Here is a 21,620-nt window from a genome sequence, read left to right as displayed (position 1 = left end):
ACCTTTGTTATTACGGAGATTTCTACTTCCTTGAATTGTGGAACCAATGAGAAAAAAATAAAAGCTAGTTTAGTTTCATTTTCCTGTTCTTAAAATGCAGGCAAATCAGACAGAAAACTGGACCCCCTCTCCTATGTGATTGGCTAGCACACTCTGAAGGTGGGACAAAAGTAAGACAAAGGAGCTACCCAACTTCCTTGTTTCTGCTGCAAACACTCCAGCACAGCTGAGGGCTATTCCTGTCCTGAGCAGTGAGAGCATCCCCTGGACACAGGATTTTCTGGTAACTAGGCATTCAGATCTGACTTCTCACCCTCCTCTGTCTCTTAATGGGAGCCTCTGAATAACAAGACATTTAGAGTGGAATCCTCAGAGCTGGGATCCTCAGTTTGAAAGCTAGGGAGTCTTTGATTGGAGGCACGCAGGATTGACTTAAAGATGTTCTTAGGTAATTATTCAAGTTTAGATAGACCTAAAGCAAATAACCAAGTTATTATTTAAAATTTACCCAGTTGCTTTAGATTTGGGTTTGGTTTGTTTGTTAGAGGAAAATGAGCCTTTCGGTATATATGTATTGTGAATTATAACTATAGAACATATGAAAATTGTTGTATCAATCTGGTTATTTCCCAGTATTCTTTTCTTTTCCCTTTCTACCCAGGTCAGCCTATTTATTTTAAACTCTGGTGGAAGCTAGATGGGTGAAAGATGCCCTCTGTAAGATGCTTCTGCTATAACTTGCTGGGGAACAATTTTAGAATTTTCATATTCTTATTCTCTCTGCGATCCTTCCTCTTCCCATGGATGTCCCTATGTTTTCTTGTCTTTTTTACTTTTTTGTAATACTCACTGATTTTAATCAGGATCACTTGCTTGATCTGGTGTGGTGTTATTTACTTGATCATGCTCAACTGTCTAGTCATCATACGTTTAAAGAAAAATGAATCACTCTCCCCCAACCAGTTTCTAATCCTAAGCGAAGGATAAGGCCTCATGTGCCGCTGATCTTGTTCCTGCTGAAATGTGAACAAGCTAAACCTTATGTAACTATCCTGCAAGGTTAACACCAGATGCCAGGAGTTTACACCTGAAACTGCCATATCGTAGTCAGAAGACATATTTCATGCCACTCCCCTTGCCCCATCCTCTGGTTTTTCTGTGGTGTTTTCTAAACCTGGTTAGGGTGGGGGAATAATAGATTTCGCTGTTTTCCTTAAGAAGAAGTATTCAACCGTCACTTATTCTCACCACTTTGACCAGTTATGAGACTACCCACTGGGTAGCATCAAAACACTACCCACTTCAAGGAAATAAATAAAAATTTAAAAACCAGACAAAAATCCAAATGGGGAATAAGCAACAACAACAAAATCCTTGTCTGAGCAAGGCTGAGATCATCAGTAATCTATGGTATAGTCCAAAATATTTAGAAGGAAATTGGCCCACATATCAAAACAGCAGCACTTGATGCTGAGGGCCATTTTTAATGAGGGAATCCTCTTTAACTTGGTGGTTTTTATCATGAAGTTGGGGCACTAGTGAAGAAAGGCATCCTTTGGTACTGATTAATATTTCATGGAATTATCTTTTGCGCTAGTCATACTCAGTGTAAGACATTTAACACAAATTTTTCTTGTATATTTTTCTTTTGCTTGTTTTTGAAGTTCTTTGAGAATTTGGTAAAGTGCATTTAATTTATGTTTTATTTCATTTATGTATTCATTCTCTGTGTCCTCATACACCGGGGCTAGGTGCTCACATGCTAGAGTATGCTTGTGGAGGTCAAAAGACAAGGTGTAGAAGTCAGGTCTGTCTGCTATGTGAGCCTTGGAATTAGAACTCAGATCATCTGTCATAGAGACAAATACACTTGCCTGCTCAGTCATTTAGATGGCCCAAGACAGTTTTAGAGTGTGCATGTGTAGACCAAGACATGGGGACTTAAAGGATGGGAGGCTTTTGTAAAAGATCCCCAGTAACATTTGTCTTAGGAACTTTCCCCCAGGCTAAATGCAGAGGTTCCAGGCTCATGGTTGCCCTGATAGATCCAACTACTTTCAGTTTCATGCGGGTCTAGTAAGCTTTTGTGAGTGGCTAAATTATTACCAACTAGTTAATTTTAGTCACTATCAGAATAGCTCAAATCTGGTACCCCACCTTACCACCCACTGCACCCACCCCTGACCACCTCCTTGAGGTTTAGTGAGGCTGCCTGAGAGTTGAACCTGGATGTCTGTCCAGCTTGACAGACAGGTAACAAAACTCAGAGGGGACCCTGGCATTTCAGCAACAACAATCACCTAGCCAAGAGGAGAGGAGCTGAGCGGCGCCCTTCTACCCTGTAGAGTCATCACTTTTCTGAGTGTGGGGAAGAGGGTCTGGCTCTGTGGCTGTTGTGGACCATGCTCTGCTGTGCTGCTAGTGGTGCTGGGGCTGAGGGCCTGGCCCTGCCAGCAGTCAGGCCTTCAGCAGGAAACAGAAACAGTTACCGCCTGAAGGAAACGTGAAGTTTAGAAATTTATACAAAAAATGTGCATACCAATTTAGGTATTGAAACATCTAATCCCATAGATGTGTATAAAAATATATTATGTACTAGCCATGAACTGCTATGGACTCGATGTTTTGTGAATTATGACAACATTTTTCTTATGGTTCTGATGAATATTATTTTGGTTAAAATCGACTTTTGTAAATGTTACCCAAAGAAAATCAGCATCTTACAAGAACCTTGTTGATATAAATAAGATTAATTTTAGATTTGTACCATTGTAGTGAAGTTTGGCTTAGGAATTTTAATAAGCTTTAACTATAGCTGACTCAGTCATACCCATATCTTTTTTTTTAAATCTTCAGCCATACTCTGCATTAAAACAAAACCACTTAAAACACTTTTTCTTCAGCATTTCTAAAAATACATATCAGCATATGTATAAGCTTTTAAATATTTATCTCCTACTTATTGAATGATGCTTTACTTTTCTTAATATTGTGAAACATGATGTTATAAATAAACAACTTTTAGATGGAAATGGTATTTGTTGCCCTGTCAAACTTTGAAGGATGTGAACTGATTGCTTTTTCATAGGGTCCTTAGCTTAATCAAAACAATTTGACAGAACAGGCTCTAGGAACTGTCACTATAAGTGAGGTTATGTCCCCTAATACAACAGTCAGAGCTCTGAAGGGGACAGAAAACAGAACACACAGTTTCCTTAAACTAGAGGCTACGCAGCCCAAACCTCAGAAGACAAACAGAATGGCTGTGTGCTTTTAAATTAGAAAATATTGAAATCCTAACTCAAACCATTTATTGGCCTCAAGAGACTGAAACAAATCTGTGGCTGGCTTTCTGAGCAGTGACTGTGCTCAGGTCTGAGTTTTTGTTAGTTAAGCTAGAACCTCCATTGTCTCTTTTAGAAACTTTATCTTATCAAGAGTTACTCATGATAGTTTGAGCTGTGACATGTCATAGGAAAGCAAATAACTTTGTATATCCAACAAACAAATATAACCCAATTGGCCAGGGGCTCAGGAAGAATACACACGAACAATTCAGAAGGTAAACTCAGCTTTCACCAACAAGTCTAAGTTATTTGCCAAAGATTTATTTAATTTATGTGAGCTAAAAAGGATTTAGTCTCATCTAATAATTTCAATTTAGCTTAATCCCCTCTACAAGGCCATTTGGTGCCATGGAAGCAGTATATGAGCATAAGCATGGATGTAGATATAACACAATATATACATACATAAAATCTGTATCAAATACCTTTTAACACAGCCAAGGAATATTTGTGAAATGTATTCTGCATGTTATTTTTAAAGTCTTCTGCTTTGATTGTCTTTTCCGTATCTCTAGGTGAGCTTCAATCTTAACTCTCTTCTTTAAAAGTTTTAATTTTCCGTTGAAACAAATTAGAAAACCTCTGTCTCAGTTTATAATTCCTTAAACAGAATGACTAAACAGAATGTTGGTGAAGGTGGAAAACAATGAGTCAACATGAAAACTATTATCTTTACTGAGCTGAAATTTTGACTTGGCTGCTTACAGAACTAAGTTGTAAAATCACACATCTGGAAGTTTCTGAAACATGGAAAGCACAAATGATTTAATCAATAAAACAAACACAGATCCCAACCTTTCCCCCTGAGACACAGGTGTATAGGATGAGAAAATACAGTTTTATACGTTAGGAAAATCTGTGATTCTAGAAGCACATTGGGGAACGTTGTTGTTTGAGTAAAAGATTTGTTAAAAGGGTTGTGAATGCCATAGACAGACAGGCACACAGCATCATGGCAGAGACTCTGAGATCAGTCCCATGTAGCAGAACAGGGAATCCTTTCTTACGGATCTGTGCCATGTGATTGTTGAGAAGCCTATAATGGATGCTTGCAGTCAAGGACTCTATGGGTGCACAAGCAAGAATCTTAGGGATAAAAGTGGTTTTACTCATGAAAACCAAAGCACTATCATTTCTGAAATGATCACCAACCAAAATGGGATTGCTTTCCAAAACGAGGTGCCCCTGGTTAGCACTTTAGATAGCTAGAATTTTGGCCCAAGACTTCTTCAAATCTTCTAATACCTCTTTTGAAGTGTTGGCACAGGGGCTTGGAAAAAGCATTTGAAGAATCAGAAAGGCCACAAAGCTTTCTCAGGACCATCAAGGCATTCAAGCAAGAGCTGAAATCCAGGTCCCTGAGATGTTTCCCTTCCTGGCTTTAACTCGGGCAATGGAGAAGGGTGCTTGCTGAAATAGGCCACTTTAGTTTAACCAACAATAGAAATTCATTGCTTTTAATGCGCATCTTAGTGCACTCAGGACAAAAATAAACAGGCAAAATATAACAGATTTGGTAAATACTTATTACCTAAGTTAGGCAAAGCAAGCACATAGCTATTTCCAATGTGATGTTTTAACTCACTCCACAGCCAAAAGAACATAGCAATTTTATTCATGGGGTCCATACATACTCATATAGGTGTAGGCCAGCTATTAAGCATGCTCTTTTTAAAATTACATTCCCTCACCATGTTAATTTTAAAGTGATAGATAAATATGCTTCTCAGAATCCCCAGATTCTACAATAATATTTTGCTGATAATAAAGAAAAAGATAGTTTGAAGGAACTGAATGCAGGAAGAAATCTGTCCATGAAGATACCTGACTTTCTTAATCAATAACAGATTGGCACATGTTCTTGTCCTACCTGAGCATCCACACATGGAAGCTAATCTCACATGCTGTACAGCATTCAGGGTACCCAAATATTTTTTTAGGAAGGTCAGTAGCTTTAACTCTTTTCCATCTCATTATAGCTTCTTGTGTCCAGATTTTCCATGAATCCAAGGAATAGAGAGAGTCTAGTGGAACCTGAAGGTTGATAGCCCTCTTTGCTCATGGGCTCTGCTTCGAGGAATCTGTGAGCTATGGAATTATGAATGAATATCTACCAAGGGATCTCAGTGCTGTAGAAGTGAGTTATATGTGTCCATCTATACCTGTTGTTCCTACAGTAACTGACCTAGTACCTGACAGATCCTCCTTTCCCACAGAGCCATTTATGATGTCAAGCTTATAAAAATAACCCAAGGGCCAATACACATTGGCAAATTCAAGTTTCAGGAGTTGCTGTTATCTATATCAACTCAGCCTCCTGACAGCTTTTTCTCCTGTCTCCTGCACATGTTGTCTGTGTTCATTTGTAATGCAGCAGGTGCCCTGCTTATAGCATCTGTGTACCAAGAATCCATTGGGATGGGTGATGTCCCTAACAGGACTTTATCTGTTTTGGCTTCTTATTCAGTTATTCAGGGAGGCCAAGTCTCTTCTAAAGAAAATGGTCCTAGGACAAATCTGTGTGGCAATGTTGACTGAACTGGCTAACACTACACCCCATATAAATATGCATTATATTTTGCAAAGTTTCTCAGTTCGCCATGGAAAGAACTTGTCCATTGGCCTTCAATCCAAATCTTTATTGGAAGAGTGTTATATATTAGAGATCAAGAAGGGTTCATGAATAAATCATAAAAATAAGAGACTTTGACAAAAGAGCAATTGAGAAAATAAACATGCCAAGCAGATAAATAAGGGACTGCGTGACAACCAAGGCTTGAAAGTGTGAGGAACATTACCAGATCTAAGAAGACAAATAAGAAAAAATGTTTTTCTTAAAATTACTGTAACATGAGTGTAGGCCACCTTCTTGGTGTTTCTGTCCCTCCAGATACCCCATAGCCGGCAAGCCCCAAAGAAATAACACAGAGATATCTATAAGTTATAAAGCTGATTGGGCCATCAGTTATATCCTCTTACTGGATAACTTGTCACATCTTGATTAACCCATTTTTTTATCTATTTTAGCCATGTGGGTCAGTACCTTTTTCAGTGGGATAGATCACATCGTACTGCTTTGGTGATATGGTCAGGAGTGGGAGGAATCAACTTCCTGCTTCCCAGAATTCTCCTGTTCTCATTGCATCATTTCTACTTCCTGTCTGGTATTCCTGCCTATACGACCTGCCTGGCCAATCAGCGTTTATTTAAAACGTGATTGACAGATTACAGAAAATTCTCCTATACCAAATAACATGAGGACTGAAAGCTTGACAAAGGCCAAATAGCAAAGATGTTAATAAATAATAGAAGCAGGTACAGTCAGACATGGAAATCAGCAAGGAGGTTATAACCAAATAGAGCTGATTTGTACTGGAATTGAGAATGTAAGGGGCCTCTGGTCATGGAGTCTACATGACTCAGAGGCACAGAACAGACTTAATATAAAGATGGATCTGCAAAGACACAATGGAGACTAAAACATTAAAGTCTCATGTGATGGTTTCAGATCCTGCAGAGAGAATGGCCCTACTGTGTCACTTATTGGTGAACTCTAGAGAAGCCAAACACATAGAGGTGGAAGGCAGGGTGATGGAAAAGCTATGGGAGAGGGAAATAGGATGATGTTGGTCAAAGGACACAAAGTCTCAGATGTATAAAATGAACACAGTGGGAGATCGGATGTAGTGCTGCAATCGTTAAGGATGCTATGTGGCAATATACATGAAATTTGATAAAATATAGATCTTAAATTTTATAAACATCCTCCTGACTCTTCCTTCTTTCCTTCAGTGCATTAGTTGCTCACAGTCATGGGTCAGCGGTTCTCTTCACCTAAGGATGAACGCCACCAAGATTTAGCCTCCAGCTTTAACGAATATTTTAAGAAGTTTAAGGTAGAAAACAAAATCATTCCTCAAGAAATCTTAGCTTCAATTGAATTAAACTTGTCAAAAGGAAACATTAAGGTGGCAAACTCTTCGATCACTAATGCATTAAAAGAAATTGATAGCACCCCACTCAATGTTGCTGTGACCGGAGAGTCTGGAGCAGGGAAGTCCAGCTTCATCAATGTCCTGAGGGGGATTGGGCATGAAGAGGAAGGTGCAGCTGAAACTGGTGTGGTGGAAACAACCATGGACAGGCATCCCTACACACACCCCAAGATTCCCAATGTAGTTTTTTGGGACCTGCCTGGGATTGGAACCACAATGTTCCCACCCAAAATGTATCTGGAGAAAATGAAATTCAACGAGTATGATTTCTTCATCATTCTTTCTGCCACACGCTTTAAGAAAAATGATATAGACCTCGCCAAAGCAATCAGCATGATGAAGAAGGATTTCTACTTCGTGAGAACCAAGGTGGACTCTGACTTGAAAAATGAGAAGGAATTCAAACCACGAACATTTGACAGAGAAAAGGTCCTGGAGCAGATCCGCAGCAGCTCTGTGAGGACCTTTGAGGAGAATAACATTAAGGTACCACCCATCTTCTTGATCTCTAATAATATCTTATGTGACTATGATTTCCAAATCCTGATGGACAAGGTGGTGAATACTCTCCCTGAATACAAACGACACAATTTTATGCTCTCCTTGCCAAGTATTACACATGCAGCCATTGAAAGGAAACGGCAGTGCCTGGAGCAGATCATTTGGCTCGATGCCTTTGCGACCGCCATACTCACTATGATTCCTTCTCTGATCCTCTTAACAGGAAATGATGTGGAGAATCTTAGGTACAGCATGAACATCTTCCGAGATGTGTTTGGAGTGGATGATGCTTCGTTGCATGGTTTGGCTGAGGACTGGCAAGTGTCGGTGGATCAGCTCAAGGCAAAGATGAAATCTCCTCATGTGTTTGAAACTACAAAGGAAGAAACAATGCAAGACAGGCTTTCAAGACTTTATGAGGAGTTCTGTTTGGCTAACAGGGACGTATTTGCAACAAATGTTTATGTTAAAAAATTGTTTTACCTGAAATGTTCCTTCCTTAACATGGTGACAAATGATGCTAATGCTCTTCTCAGAGAGATATGTGTAAAAAATAACTTGGTTTCTGATTAGGCTGAAATCTTGTAGCTGTCAATAGTCAGGATCAATGAAAGAAAAATTTGACACTGATTTTGCAAAACAACATACTGGGTTATTCAGGCCTTCTAGGCTTCATGCATACTTAGTGATCATATATCCACATTAGTTGAAGCAAGGGGATCAGATATGTGTAAAGAAGCTGAGAGCTAAAAACTATCTACTCACTTTAAATAAACCCTCAGAACGAGTAATTGTACTTTTATACAAATTTATTTCATATAAATCAACATCTGCTTTTAGGTTTAACTTAGGGATGGGTGGTTTAATTGACAGACTCTAGAATCACATGAAAGTTGAACCTCTGGCCTTGCTTTTGCAAAAGATTTTGCCTAAGTTAATTGAGGTGAGAAGCGCTGCCCACTGTGTCTGGCCCCATTCCCTAGCTACTGATCCCTGACTGTGTATATGGAAAGGGAGGCTAACATAGAACACGTGCACTCATGCATTGCTCTCTGCTTTCTTACTGTGGGTAGAGGGGGACTAGCTGCCCCCAGCTGCTGCTGCGACTCCTCTATAACCTTGAGTTTCACACTTATGTCCTCTCTTCATAGTAATACCACAGGAAAAGCCATAACTGGGCTGGAGAGATGGATCAATTGCCTTGCAAGTCTGAAGACCTCAGTTCAGATCCACAGAGCTCATATAAAGCCATCTATGCACCTGAAATCCATACACTCCTGTGGAGAGACAGGAGGCAGAGGCAGAGACTCCTGGAAGCTCTGGGGCCAGATAACCTGCCACATGCAGCCCCTTAAAGAGACCCTGACACAAGTATATGGAAAGTAAAAACCAAAATCCAGTGAGCTCTGCATACATGCCACGTCATGGTCATCACACATGCAAAAGCACTCGCATAAAAAAGATTTTCTTTAAAAGTAAGAAGGAACAAGTGTGCGGTGGTAACTCAGTGGTATAATGTGCACATGCATGTGGCCTCAGGTTAAAGCCATAGCACTCCAGAAACAGGGTGAAAGGTGAAGTGCAGAGATGGCTCAGAGGTTAAGAATGCTGGCTGCTCTTGTTCAGGCCCTATATAATGGAACCCACATAGTAGCAAACAGTAGCCTATAACTCCTGTTCAGGGGATCTGATATCCTCCAGACAGCCATTGGACCAGGAACACGTGTGGTTAATAGATGAAAACGCATGCAAGACAAATATTCATACAATAAAATTAAAGAAAAAATGTAAGAGATATATGTTTGAACAAGGAGTGCAAGAGAGAAAGATGCAATAACCATGTAGATCATAAAAGTCTTAATAATAACCGAAATTCTAAAAATCCTATTTAGTCAGAATCCTTGCGAAAAATACTAAAGAAGCTCTCTAATTCTGTACCAGAACCGTGAAGATGAAGGGATTTTCCTACTTTGTATTCATAACTTTTTGAAAGTTGTAGTTACTAAATGACTGATTTACTTCATATCAATACCAAAAGCTATTTAATAAACTCTTTGTGAAATAAGGGGCATTTTTGTCACTTGATGTTCCCAAGAACCCATACCAGCTTTACAGTGACTGTTTATTACTATCATTGGTAATACTATACTATTTCTAATGTATTACTATTACTGGCTTATTATCTCACTTCACCCTCCCTGGCATACATTTTGTCATCCTTGAAATAAACCTAGATAAACAGTACATCTATTAGTAAGACTGAAGGAGAGACACAAAGGAAAGAGAAAAATTATATTTGGTGGGGAACAGTTTTTTAAAGCAGCTATATTCCTATAAACTAGGTGGATTAAACAATGGGATTTTGTTCTCACACTTCCATTGACTTATGTCTGAGATTCAGGTGCCTGTGTGGCCAGAGCCCCAGTAAAAGCATTCTTCCTGGTAAGACCTCACATGGCCTCCTATGGTGTGTTTATCCAGAGAATGGTTCCCTTCTTGCTTCTTCTTGTGACCCTATTGTTTTGGTTCATGTTCATGACCTAGTCTACATATAGATGCCTCCCAAAGCCTTTCCTCCTAGCATGAACCCACTGAGGGTATGGGCTACTAACATATGTTTTCAGGGGTAAAACACTCAGTCTATAACAGTTATGCAAATTATGCTGGTGGTTCAGCTGTTTTCTTTTTGTAATATTCATTGAGCTCTACATTTTTCTCTGCTCCCATCCCTGGCTCCCCCCGCCCTCCTTTAATCCTCCCCCAAGGACCCCATGCTCCCAATTTTCTTAGGAGATCTAGTCTTTTTGTACTTTCTACTTCTCATGTAGATTATATTTATGTAAGTCTCTCTTAGTGTCTGCCTTGTTGTCCAAGTTCTCTGGGATTGTGGTTTGTAGGCTGGCTTTCTTTGCTTTATGTTTGAAAACCACCTATGAGTGAATACATGTGATCATTTCTTTCTGTGTCTGGGTTACCTCACTCAAAATAATGTTTTCTAGTTCCATCCATTTTCCTGCAAAATTCAAGCTGTCATCATTTTTTCTACTGTGTAGTACTCCATTGTGTAAATGCACCACATTTATCTAATCCATTCTTCGATCGAGGGACATTTAGGTTGTGTCCAGGTTCTGTCTATGAGAAACAAAGCTGCTCTGAGCATGGCTGAGCACATGTCCTTGTGACATGATTGAGCATCCTTTGGGTATATACCCAATAGTGGTATTATTGGGTCTTGAGGAAGGTTGTTTCCTAATTTTCTGAGAAATTGCCACACTGACATCCAAAGATCACATAATCCAATTAAAAAACAAATGGAGTACAGACCTAAACAGAGAACTCTCAACAGAGGAATCTAAAATGGCTGAAAGACACTTCAGGAAATGTTCAACATCCTTAGTCATCAGAGAAATGTATATCAAAACAACTCTGAGATTCCATCTTACACCTGTAAGAATGGCCAAGATCAAAAACATTGATGACAACTTATGCTGGAGAGGTTGTGTGGAAAAGGGAACATTTCTACATTCCTTTTGGGAATGCAAGCTGGTATAGCCCCTTTGGATGTCAGCTGTTTTCTTAATCGAAATTATGCCAGTCACCTAAACCAAATACTGCAAAAATATTTTTTTTAATTTTTTTTATTGATAAAAGAAGAATAAAGAAAAAAACAAATTTCCACCTCCTCCCAGCCTCCCCTTTCCCTCCCCCTCCTCCCACTCTTCTCCCCCTCCTCCCACCCCTCTCCCCTTCCCCCCACTCCTCTCCCCCTCCCTCTCCAGTCCAAAGAGCAGTCAGGGTTCCCTGCCCTGTGGTAAGTCCTAGATCCTCCCCCCTCCGTCCATATCTAGGAAGGTGAACATCCAAACTGGCTAGGCTCCCACCAAGCCAGCAGATTGCGTAGGATCAAAACTCCGTGCCATTGTCCTTGGCGTCTCATCAGCCCTCATTGTTCGTCATGATCAGAGAGTTCAATTTTATCCCATGCTTTTTTTGGTAATAGTCCAGCTGGCCTTGGTGAGCTCCCAGTAGATCAGCTCCACTGTCTCAGTGGGTGGGTGCACCCCTCGTGGTCCCGACTTCTTTGCTCGTGTTCTCCCTCCTTCTGCTCCTCATTGGGACCTTGGGAGCTCAGTCCATTGCTCCAGTGTGGGTCTCTGTCTCTATCTCCATCCATCACCAGATGAAAGTTTTAGGATGATATGCAAGATATTCGTCAGTATTGCACTAGGATGGGGTCATTTCAGGTTCACTATCCTCAGCTGCCCAAGGAACTAACTGGGGACCTCAGCTTGGGCACCTGGGAGCACCTCTAGGGTCAATTCTCCTGCCCACCCTAAAGTGGGTCCCTTAACTAAGAATTGTGGTTCGGTGCTCCCCTATCCAACCTTCCTTTATCCCGATCCTCCTGTTTCCCCAAGTCCCCCCTCCTTCCCTTCTACCTTTTCTCTCCCCATCTCCCCTTACCCCCTTCCCACCTCACCCCCAAGATCCCACTTTTCTCCCCAGCAATTTTGTCTACTTCCCTTATCCAAGAGGATAACGATATGTTTTTCCTTGTGTTCACCTTCTTACTTAGCTTCTTTAGGTTCACCTATTGTAGACTCCGTGACCCTTATTTATGGCTAGAAACCAATTATGAGTGAGTACATCCCATGTTCATCTTTTTGGGTCTGGGATACCTCACTCAGGATAGTGTTTTCTATTTCCATCCATTTGCATGCAAAATTCGAGAAGTCATTGTTTTTTACCGCAGCGTAGTACTCTAATGTGTATATATTCCATACTTTCTTCATCCATTCTTCCATTGAAGGGCATCTAGGTTGTTTCCAGGTTCTGGCTATTACAAATAATACTGCTATGAACATAGTTGAACAAATGCTTTTGACATATGATAGAGCATCTCTTGGGTAAATTCCCAAGAGTGGTATTGCTGGGTCGAGGGGTAGGTTGATCCCGAATTTCCTGAGAAACCGAAACACTGACTTCCACAGTGGTTGCACAAGATTGCATTCCCACCAGCAATGGATGAGTGTACCCCTTGCTCCACAGCCTCTCCAGCAAAGGCTATCCTTGGTGTTTTTGACTTTAGCCATTCTGACAGGTGTAAGATGATATCTCAAAGTTGTTTTGATTTGCATTTCCCTGATTGCTAAGGAGATTGAGCACGACCTTAAGTGTCTTTTGGCCATTTGAACTTCTTCTGTTGAGAATTCTCTGTTCAGTTCAGTGCCCCATTTTTTAATTGGGTTAATTAGCCTTTTAAAGTCTAGTTTCTTGAGTTCTCTATATATTTTGAAGATCAGACCTTTGTCTGTTGTGGGGTTGGTGAAGATCTTCTCCCAGTCAGTAGGTTGCCTTTGTGTCTTAGTGACAGTGTCCTTTGCTTTACAGAAGCTTCTCAGTTTTAGTAGGTCCCATTTATTCAATGTTGCCCTTAATGTCTGTGCTTCTGGGGTTATACCTAAGAAGCGATCACCTGTGCCCATCTGTTGTAGGGTATTTCCCACTTTCTCTTCTATCAGGTTCAGTGTTTCTGAATATCTACACCCCTAATATAAAAGAACCCACGTATGTAAAAGAAACATTACTAAAACTCAAGGCAGCCATCAAACCACACACACTAATAGTAGGAGACTTCAACACTCCTCTCTCACCAATGGACAGGTCAATCAAACAGAAACCTAACAGAGAAATTAGAGAATTAATGGAGGTAATGAAGCAAATGGACTTAACAGACATCTATAGATTATTCCACCCGAACAGTAAAGAATATACCTTCTTCTCTGCAGCTCATGGAACCTTCTCGAAAATTGACCACATACTCGGTAGCAAAGCTAACTTACACAGTTACAAAAAAATATTAGTAACCACCTGCGTCTTATCAGATCACCATGGATTAAAGTTAGAATTCAACAACAATGCTACCCCCAGAAAGCCTACAAACTCATGGAAACTGAACAGTCAACTACTGAACCATACCTGGATTAAGGAAGAAATAAAGAAAGAAATTAAAGTCTTCCTTGAATTCAATGAAAATAAAGAAACAACATACTCGAACTTATGGGACACTATGAAAGCAGTGCTAAGAGGAAAGTTCATCGCACTAAGTGCCCACTTAAAGAAAACAGAGAAAGCACATATTGGAGACTTAACAGCCCACCTGAAAGCTCTAGAAAAAAAAGAAGCAGACTCACCTAGGAGGAGTAGAAGATTGGAAATAATCAAACTGAGGGCTGAAATCAACAAAATAGAAACACAGAAAACAATACAAAGAATCAATGAAACAAAAAGCTGGTTCCTGGAGAAAATCAACAAGATTGATAAATCCCTATCCAAACTAATCAAACGGCAGAGAGAGAACACGCAAATTAATAAGATCAGGAATGAAAAGGGGGACATAACCACAAACACAGAGGAAATTCAGAGAGTCATTAGATCTTACTACAAAAGCCTGTATGCCACTAAACTGGAAAATGTAAAAGAAATGGACACTTTTTTAGATAAATACCATATACCAAAGTTAAACCAGGACCAGGTGAACAATCTAAACAGACCTGTAAGTCGCGAAGAATTAGAAGCTGTTATCAAAAACCTCCCTACCAAAAAAAGCCCAGGGCCAGATGGGTTCAATGCGGAATTCTACCAGAACTTCCAAGAAGACCTAATTCCTATACTCCTCAATGTATTCTACAATATAGAAACAGAAGGGTCATTACCAAATTCCTTTTATGAAGCTACAGTTACTCTGATACCAAAACCACACAAAGACTCAACCAGGAAAGAGAATTACAGGCCGATCTCACTCATGAATATCGATGCAAAAATCCTCAACAAAATACTGGCAAACCGAATCCAAGAACACATCCGAAATATTATACATTATGATCAAGTAGGCTTCATTCCTGAGATGCAGGGCTGGTTCAACATACGAAAATCTATCAATGTAATCCAGCATATAAATAAACTGAAAGAAAAAAATCATATGATCATTTCATTAGATGCTGAAAAAGCATTTGACAAAATTCAACATCCATTTATGCTAAAAGTCTTGGAGAGATTAGGGATACAAGGGTCATACCTAAATATAATAAAAGCTATATACAGCAAACCGACAGCTAACATCAAATTAAACGGAGAGAAACTCAAAGCCATCCCGCTTAACTCAGGAACACGACAAGGCTGTCCACTTTTGCCATACCTCTTCAATATAGTGCTGGAAGTTCTAGCAATAGCAATAAGACAACATAATGGGATCAAGGGGATTCGAATTGGAAAGGAAGAAGTTAAACTTTCGTTATTCGCAGATGATATGATAGTGTACATAAGCGACCCCCAAAACTCCACCAAAGAACTTTTACAGCTGATAAACAGCTTTAGTAATGTGGCAGGATACAAGATCAACTCCAAAAAATCAGTCGCCCTCTTATACACAAAGGATATGGAAGCAGAGAGGGAAATCAGAGAAGCTTCTCCATTCACGATAGCCACAAACAGCATAAAATATCTTGGGGTAAATCTAACCAAGGAAGTGAAAGATCTATTTGACAAGAACTTTAAGGCATTGAAGAAAGAAATCGAGGAGGATACCAAAAAATGGATGGACATCCCTTGCTCTTGGATTGGGAGGATCAACATAGTAAAAATGGCAATTCTACCAAAGGCAATTTATAGATTCAATGCAATCCCCATCAAGATCCCATCAAAATTCTTCACAGATCTGGAGAGGACAATAATCAACTTTATATGGAAAAACAAAAAACCCAGGATAGCCAAAACTATCCTATACAATAAAGGATTGTCTGGAGGCATTACCATCCCTGACTTCAAACTCTATTACAGAGCTACAGTAATGAAAACAGGGTGGTACTGGCATAAAAACAGAGAAGTCAACTAATGGAATCGTATAGAAGACCCGGATTTAATCCCACAAACCTATGAACAACTCATTTTCGATAAAGGAGCTAAAAGTATACAATGGAAGAAAGAAAGCATCTTCAACAAATGGTGCTGGCACAACTGGATGTCAACCTGTAGAAGAATGAAAATAGACCCATATCTATCACCGTGCACAAAACTCAAGTCCAAATGGATTAAAGACCTCAATATCAGCCTGCAAAAATATTTTTACCATAAATTGAGATGCAGACTTGCATAAATATGGCTAATGAGAAACACTAGACAAAACCTTCTCTACTTAAAATACAACCAAAGAACAAACAGATGTTGGTTGCTGAGAATATTTGAAGAATGTTGCAATATTCTTCCTTGTGCACATTGAAGATAATTATGGAAAATGGAGGCCCCGGGTAGTCAGGTCGAAAAGCGAACAAAGCACCTTGAATAGAGCGCTCTTGATTCCAAGCCTGAGCTTATTTGAATGTGGCAAGTCCTCTTACAACTCAGAAATTGTACATAGTAGATCCTAGATTTTCCATAATTACACCACAGTCATAAATTTTTCTGAAAGGCATTACTGCAGCCATCAATGGTTTTGAGCTCCACAAAGAGTTGTAATGGAATACACACTATTGCATTGGTCCCCATGGGTACCTCTATTTACATAGCTCCCTCCCCTGTGTAAGCTATTGGTGTATGGTGTCATTTTAAGACCAAATCTAACCACTTTCCATTCCAACTTTCATGTTCAAAGGCCGCTTGAGTGGCTCCATCACAGTACCACAAGTTATATGTACATCTTTGGCTATTAGAATGTCCTCACCCTGTGTGACTTGCTGCAGATCAGGGTCTCAGGGTCATCAGTTACAGTCTGTAGAGACACCACTGCTATCCAAACAGAACCAAAGCCTATGCAACCTCTAAAATAATACTCAATTTCTTCAGGGGAATATATTTTCCAGATTAATACTCCTACCCAAATACTAAGACACTGACACACCAGTATAAATAATGAAAGTTTATAAATGAAATAGATATAATTTAAAAAAATATTGTGAGGCTGGGGAAATTAATGGGTGAAGCATTTGCTCTACATGAATGAAGACCTGATTCCAAGTGTATCTGTTGCGGTTCTCAGAGGAACAGAAATGATTAGATAGATAGATAGATAGATAGATAGATAGATAGATAGATAGATAGATAGATGGGCAGATTGATGGACAGGTACAGATATAGACACAGAGTACAGTGGTTTAAAATTTTGATCCAACCTGGTCAACAATGACTGTTTACCAATGGAAAGTCCAGGAATCCAGTAGTTGTTCAGTCCATGAGGCTGGAAGCCTTAGCTGATCTTCAGTATAGGCTGGAAAAGGAAGAACTAGGCTCTAATGCCAGTGAAGGGATGAACTTGCCATTGAGAGTGAGAACAGTCAGATGAAGAACAAGAACTTCCTTCTTCCATGTACTTTATATAGGCTGTTAGGCGAAGGTGTGGTCCAGGATAAAGGTGGGTCTTCCCATCTCAAGAGATCCAGATTTAGTGTGGGTCTTCCAACTTCAAATGGTTGAATTACCAAAAAATCTCTCACACAGGTGGACCTAGATGCTTGTGTTTTAGTTAATTCCAGATATGGTCACATAGACAATGAAGAATAGCCATCATACCAAGAAAAGCCACATGTGTTGCTGCATTTCTGTAACCCAGTGCCACAGTAGTGGGGGGGGCAGGCAGAGACAAGAGAATGCCTGGAGACTTGTGGGCCAGCCAGCCTTGTGTTTGCAGTGCAAACAATAAGAGACTGCCTCAAACAAGAAGGATCAAGGACCAGGAGCACAAAAATGCACACCACATGCACACACACACATTCTCTTGGAGGAGAACTCCAAAGAGCAGGACAATCCAGACAACACTTGACTTTAGAGACACTTGGGTCAGACGTCTCAATCCAGAACTGCTAAAAAATGAGCTTGCTTTGTTTTAACTCTCTGCATTTATGATGAGTGAAAACAAATACAGTTATAAATTCTTCAGCATAATGGAATTCGTTGTGGTTTTCACACGTATCAATCAGGACCCTTTATAGCCTCCACCTGCAGTGGCATCAATTTATTTTTTTATTTGTTTTCTTTGTGTGGTATATATGTTCTATATTTACTTTAACCTGATCTACACTTGCATGTAAGGTGGCTTTTTTTGTAGATTGTGCATAGAATAGTCTTGATCATTTTTCTTTAATACAATTCAAAAAGTTTTTTGTTTGTTTGTTTGGTTGGTTGGTTGGATTTTCAAGACAGGTTTTCTCTGTCGCTTTAGAGCCTGTCCTGGAACTAGCCATTGTAGACCAGGCTGGCCATGAACTCAAAGACATCTCCCTGCCTCTGCCTGCCAGTGCTGGGCTTAAAGGCAGGTACCACCACTGCCTAGCTAAAAGTTAATATTTTAGTTGAACCTCTTAAACTATTATGTTTGTTATTTATATTGATAGGTTTATACATGTGTCTGCCAATTTGTTGTTTTCTATTTGCTTGCCTTATCTTTTGTAGGGGGGAGTCTTCTTTCCTTGCGCAATTTTAATTAAATGAGGATATACTTCTTTCCATTTCTGCCTTATGATCTCATAGTTTTATGTTATGAAATAGTCCTCATGTTTATAATACACACTCATCACTTGCATAGGCAGCTGATAAAAAGAATGCATAACATGTGAGTTCTCTTCTTCCACCGTGTGGCTTCTGGGACATGACTCTGAACATCAAACATACAGGTAAGAGTCTTAATCTACCGAGCCTTCTTGGTGACTTTCCTATCATAACGACACCTTAGCATGCTTCCAATGTTCTTCCTCTCAACATTTTTTTCATTGTAGTCATTTTTCTTGAAATTACCCATATGGTTGAGGTGATAACATTTTTATGTCCCTCAGAAATCTCAAAAACTGAACTGGAGAAATGGCTCAGTAGGTTGGAGTGCTTGCCACAAAATAATGAGGACTTGAGTGCAAAGATTAACTGCAACAAGGTAATAAAAGTCAGGCATGGCCACTCTGGGTGAGGGATGAAGACAGAAGATATGACAAGGCTTTCTGGTCACTATCATAGCTCCAGATTCAATGAGAGAAATTTGCAAATAAATAAAAAATAGCATGAAATAATAGGATACCTGTAATCTTCCCTTGATTTCTATGCATGAAGTAACACACGTATACTTGCATATATACACACACATTCTCTTTCTCTCTCTCTCTCTCTCTCTCTCTCTCTCTCTCTCTGTCTGTCTCTCTCTGTTTGTCTCTGTCTCTCTCTCCCCCCCTCTCTAAGACACACACAAACTTGCACATAACCCATATACAATACATATATACATATAACATACACACAAACATAAACACCACACACAGGAAACCTCAGGAACTATTTCAAACTTACTTGTAAAATTTATCAGAAAAAATAATGTCTAATAACTACTGCTTCATAGAGTCATATGTACTTTTCTACTAATATGGGGAAAATACATTTGTATTTGAGCATCATAGCACACAGCTAAATTTATACTAAACTTTTTAATAATTACAACCAACATTCCTATAACTTATATTTGATTCACCAAATCTTTAAAGTTCTCCACTTTAGTCTGTGTTTTAACATTGTAATAGGCACACAGACCTTAGCACAGCTGACACCATGATGGAAGTACCATTCAGACCACACAACTTAGCACATAGGCAACACAACAAACTTCATACCAAAACCAAAACAAATGCCTGATTTACCAAAATCCACAATGCTAGGAAAGTCATTAAATGTACTAACCTTGCTTTTCTGCTCCTATGGTTCCACTGCTGGCTAATTGTTCTTGTTAACTAAGTATGTCAACCCAGATGTGGGTTTGTGCTTAAAAACTCTGAGAAAAGCTTGGGACTGTATTGAAATAGCAACCACCCAGTATAGTCACCAGCCAGAAAAAAAAGACATTTTATTAGCTTAAACCCATACTGAATGGTCATCTCTGATGAACATCCCACAACAACAGATTTCATCTATTTTGTAAGACATTTCTAAGTTGATATGCCAACATTATCTATACTTACAGCCTTGGTTCTTCCCACTAGCCTACATCCAATCTATAAGCATTCTGACAATGGTAGACTTTGCTATGGTTTTGAGAATGCTTCATTATCAAGGCAGTGTCCGGCTGTGTTATTGAGTGAAACCTTTCTTCCAATTCTCTGTTTCTGCAGACAGTGGGCTATTGAACATTTAAGTCCAGGACAAATGGAGCCTGGGTAAAGCATTGGGCTACAAATAGAATTGACAGGCTCAGAATCTTCTTCTCAGCCCTTCTCATGGGAACAACATCACTCCATGTTTCTCTGATATGCTGGGTGATTGTGGTTTCTACATATGGTTTTCACAGTCTACAGTGGACTAGATTCACTGCTGCTGGACATTCTCTTCCTGTTCAGACACAGAAATGCTAGCATTAGTGTTTTTTTTTTTCTGAAAGACAGTGGTATTTGCAGACACTTATGCTCTCTAAGTTCTGAATCAGGTTCTAACTGGTCTGGGGTGTGAGGTTTCTGGGATGAGTTGTCAGAAGTATCACTGAGAATGTTCAAGAGTCTTCATTCACTTACCACATCAGAGATATAGTATCTGCTAACCTGGGGTCATGCCAACTCTCTGTTTCCCTTCCTTAAAATGGCTATATTTGTACGAGGTGGTGGATACCCTTGGTTGAAAAGTTGACTATGTCAGGAATTAACAAAAATCAAGGGGCTGGGTACATTAGTGATGGATTTTTATTAATTAAATCATTTGAAGTGTGAAAATCCACTTTTAATCTAGATCTCTTGAAGTTGGAAGGTACGTGTTTAATCTGGGCTACACCTTCTGTTGCCAGCCAATATAAAGGACATAAGGAAAGTAAATTTCTTCTATTCACCTTCTTGCTCTCACTGGCAAGTCTATCCCTTCTCTGGCATTAGAGCCTACTTCTTCAGGATTCCAGTGTATACAGAAGACCAGCTGAGACATCCAAATGGAATCTTGGAACTTCCATTGGTAGACGGCTATTGTTGAACTAGCTGGACCACAGCCAGTAGGCCTTTCTATCAGTCTTATTCAAGCTATATATAAGAGACTTATATAAAGATAGTAAAATGGATTGAGTAGTGTAAATGAAGTTGATATATATGTATCTTCTATTTCAACTGATATAAACTAACCTGGATCTTTTAAAGAACTCTAGGTCTTGAACTTGGTGTATTTTGATCTGGTTTCCCTTTTATTATCTACATTCACAATCAATGTATTAGGGGCTTCGGTATTGAATCTAGATTGTCTTGAATTTATGCCTAGATCAGCTAGAAATGAGATTTTTCTGAATTCAAGAAAGCTTTCTTAACTAATGCTATAAATATTTTTCCTTATAAATGAGCACTAGTACAGCATAGAGTACATTTTCTGTTAATATTTCTCTTTTATCTATATATTATCTGGTAATTTAATACATATTAAGATTGATGCATAAAGATCTTGTCTGAAACTGCTCTGTACACTGAACACATGAGTCATCTTACTGGATCCTATATATCAATTTTTGTCAGATTCATAGTTTAAACCTACTAGAGCCAGTAAGATGAATCTATGGGTAAAGATGCCTACCACTAACTACCACTAGGTCTTACAACCTGAGATCAACTCCCAGGACCCACAGGGTAGAAAGAGAAAACTGACTCCTAATGGTTGTCCTCTGACCTTTATACATGTACCACAGCATGCACATACTTACACATACACAAACATACACACATTTAACTTTTTTAATGTTTTAACCCAATACTAAAAAAATTTCAGGCCCATTCGATGTCACTTGTAA

At 39.4% G+C, this 21,620-nt stretch overlaps 1 protein-coding gene across 1 annotated transcript; it reads left to right on the top strand.

The window, feature by feature from the left end:
• The first annotated feature begins 204 nt into the window (after nucleotides 1–204).
• LOC142847687 (interferon-inducible GTPase 1-like) lies at nucleotides 205–9,969 on the top strand. The gene is made up of 2 exons (XM_075968610.1): nucleotides 205–283; nucleotides 7,140–9,969. The coding sequence occupies exon 2, from the start codon at nucleotides 7,160–7,162 to the stop codon at nucleotides 8,414–8,416; it is 1,257 nt and encodes a 418-aa protein (XP_075824725.1). The 5' UTR covers nucleotides 205–283; nucleotides 7,140–7,159; the 3' UTR covers nucleotides 8,417–9,969.
• The last annotated feature ends 11,651 nt before the right edge of the window (nucleotides 9,970–21,620 follow it).

This window comes from Microtus pennsylvanicus, chromosome 4, assembly GCF_037038515.1.
Source record: "Microtus pennsylvanicus isolate mMicPen1 chromosome 4, mMicPen1.hap1, whole genome shotgun sequence".
Lineage (NCBI taxonomy): Eukaryota > Metazoa > Chordata > Mammalia > Rodentia > Cricetidae > Microtus > Microtus pennsylvanicus.
Note: the sequence above shows the minus strand (reverse complement) of the source record. Positions and strands in the feature narration are given on the sequence as shown.

Excerpts from the sequence above, each read along its gene's own strand:
- LOC142847687 (XM_075968610.1), top strand. The coding sequence starts at position 7,160 with ATGGGTCAGCGGTTCTCTTCACCTAAGGATGAACGCCACCAAGATTTA.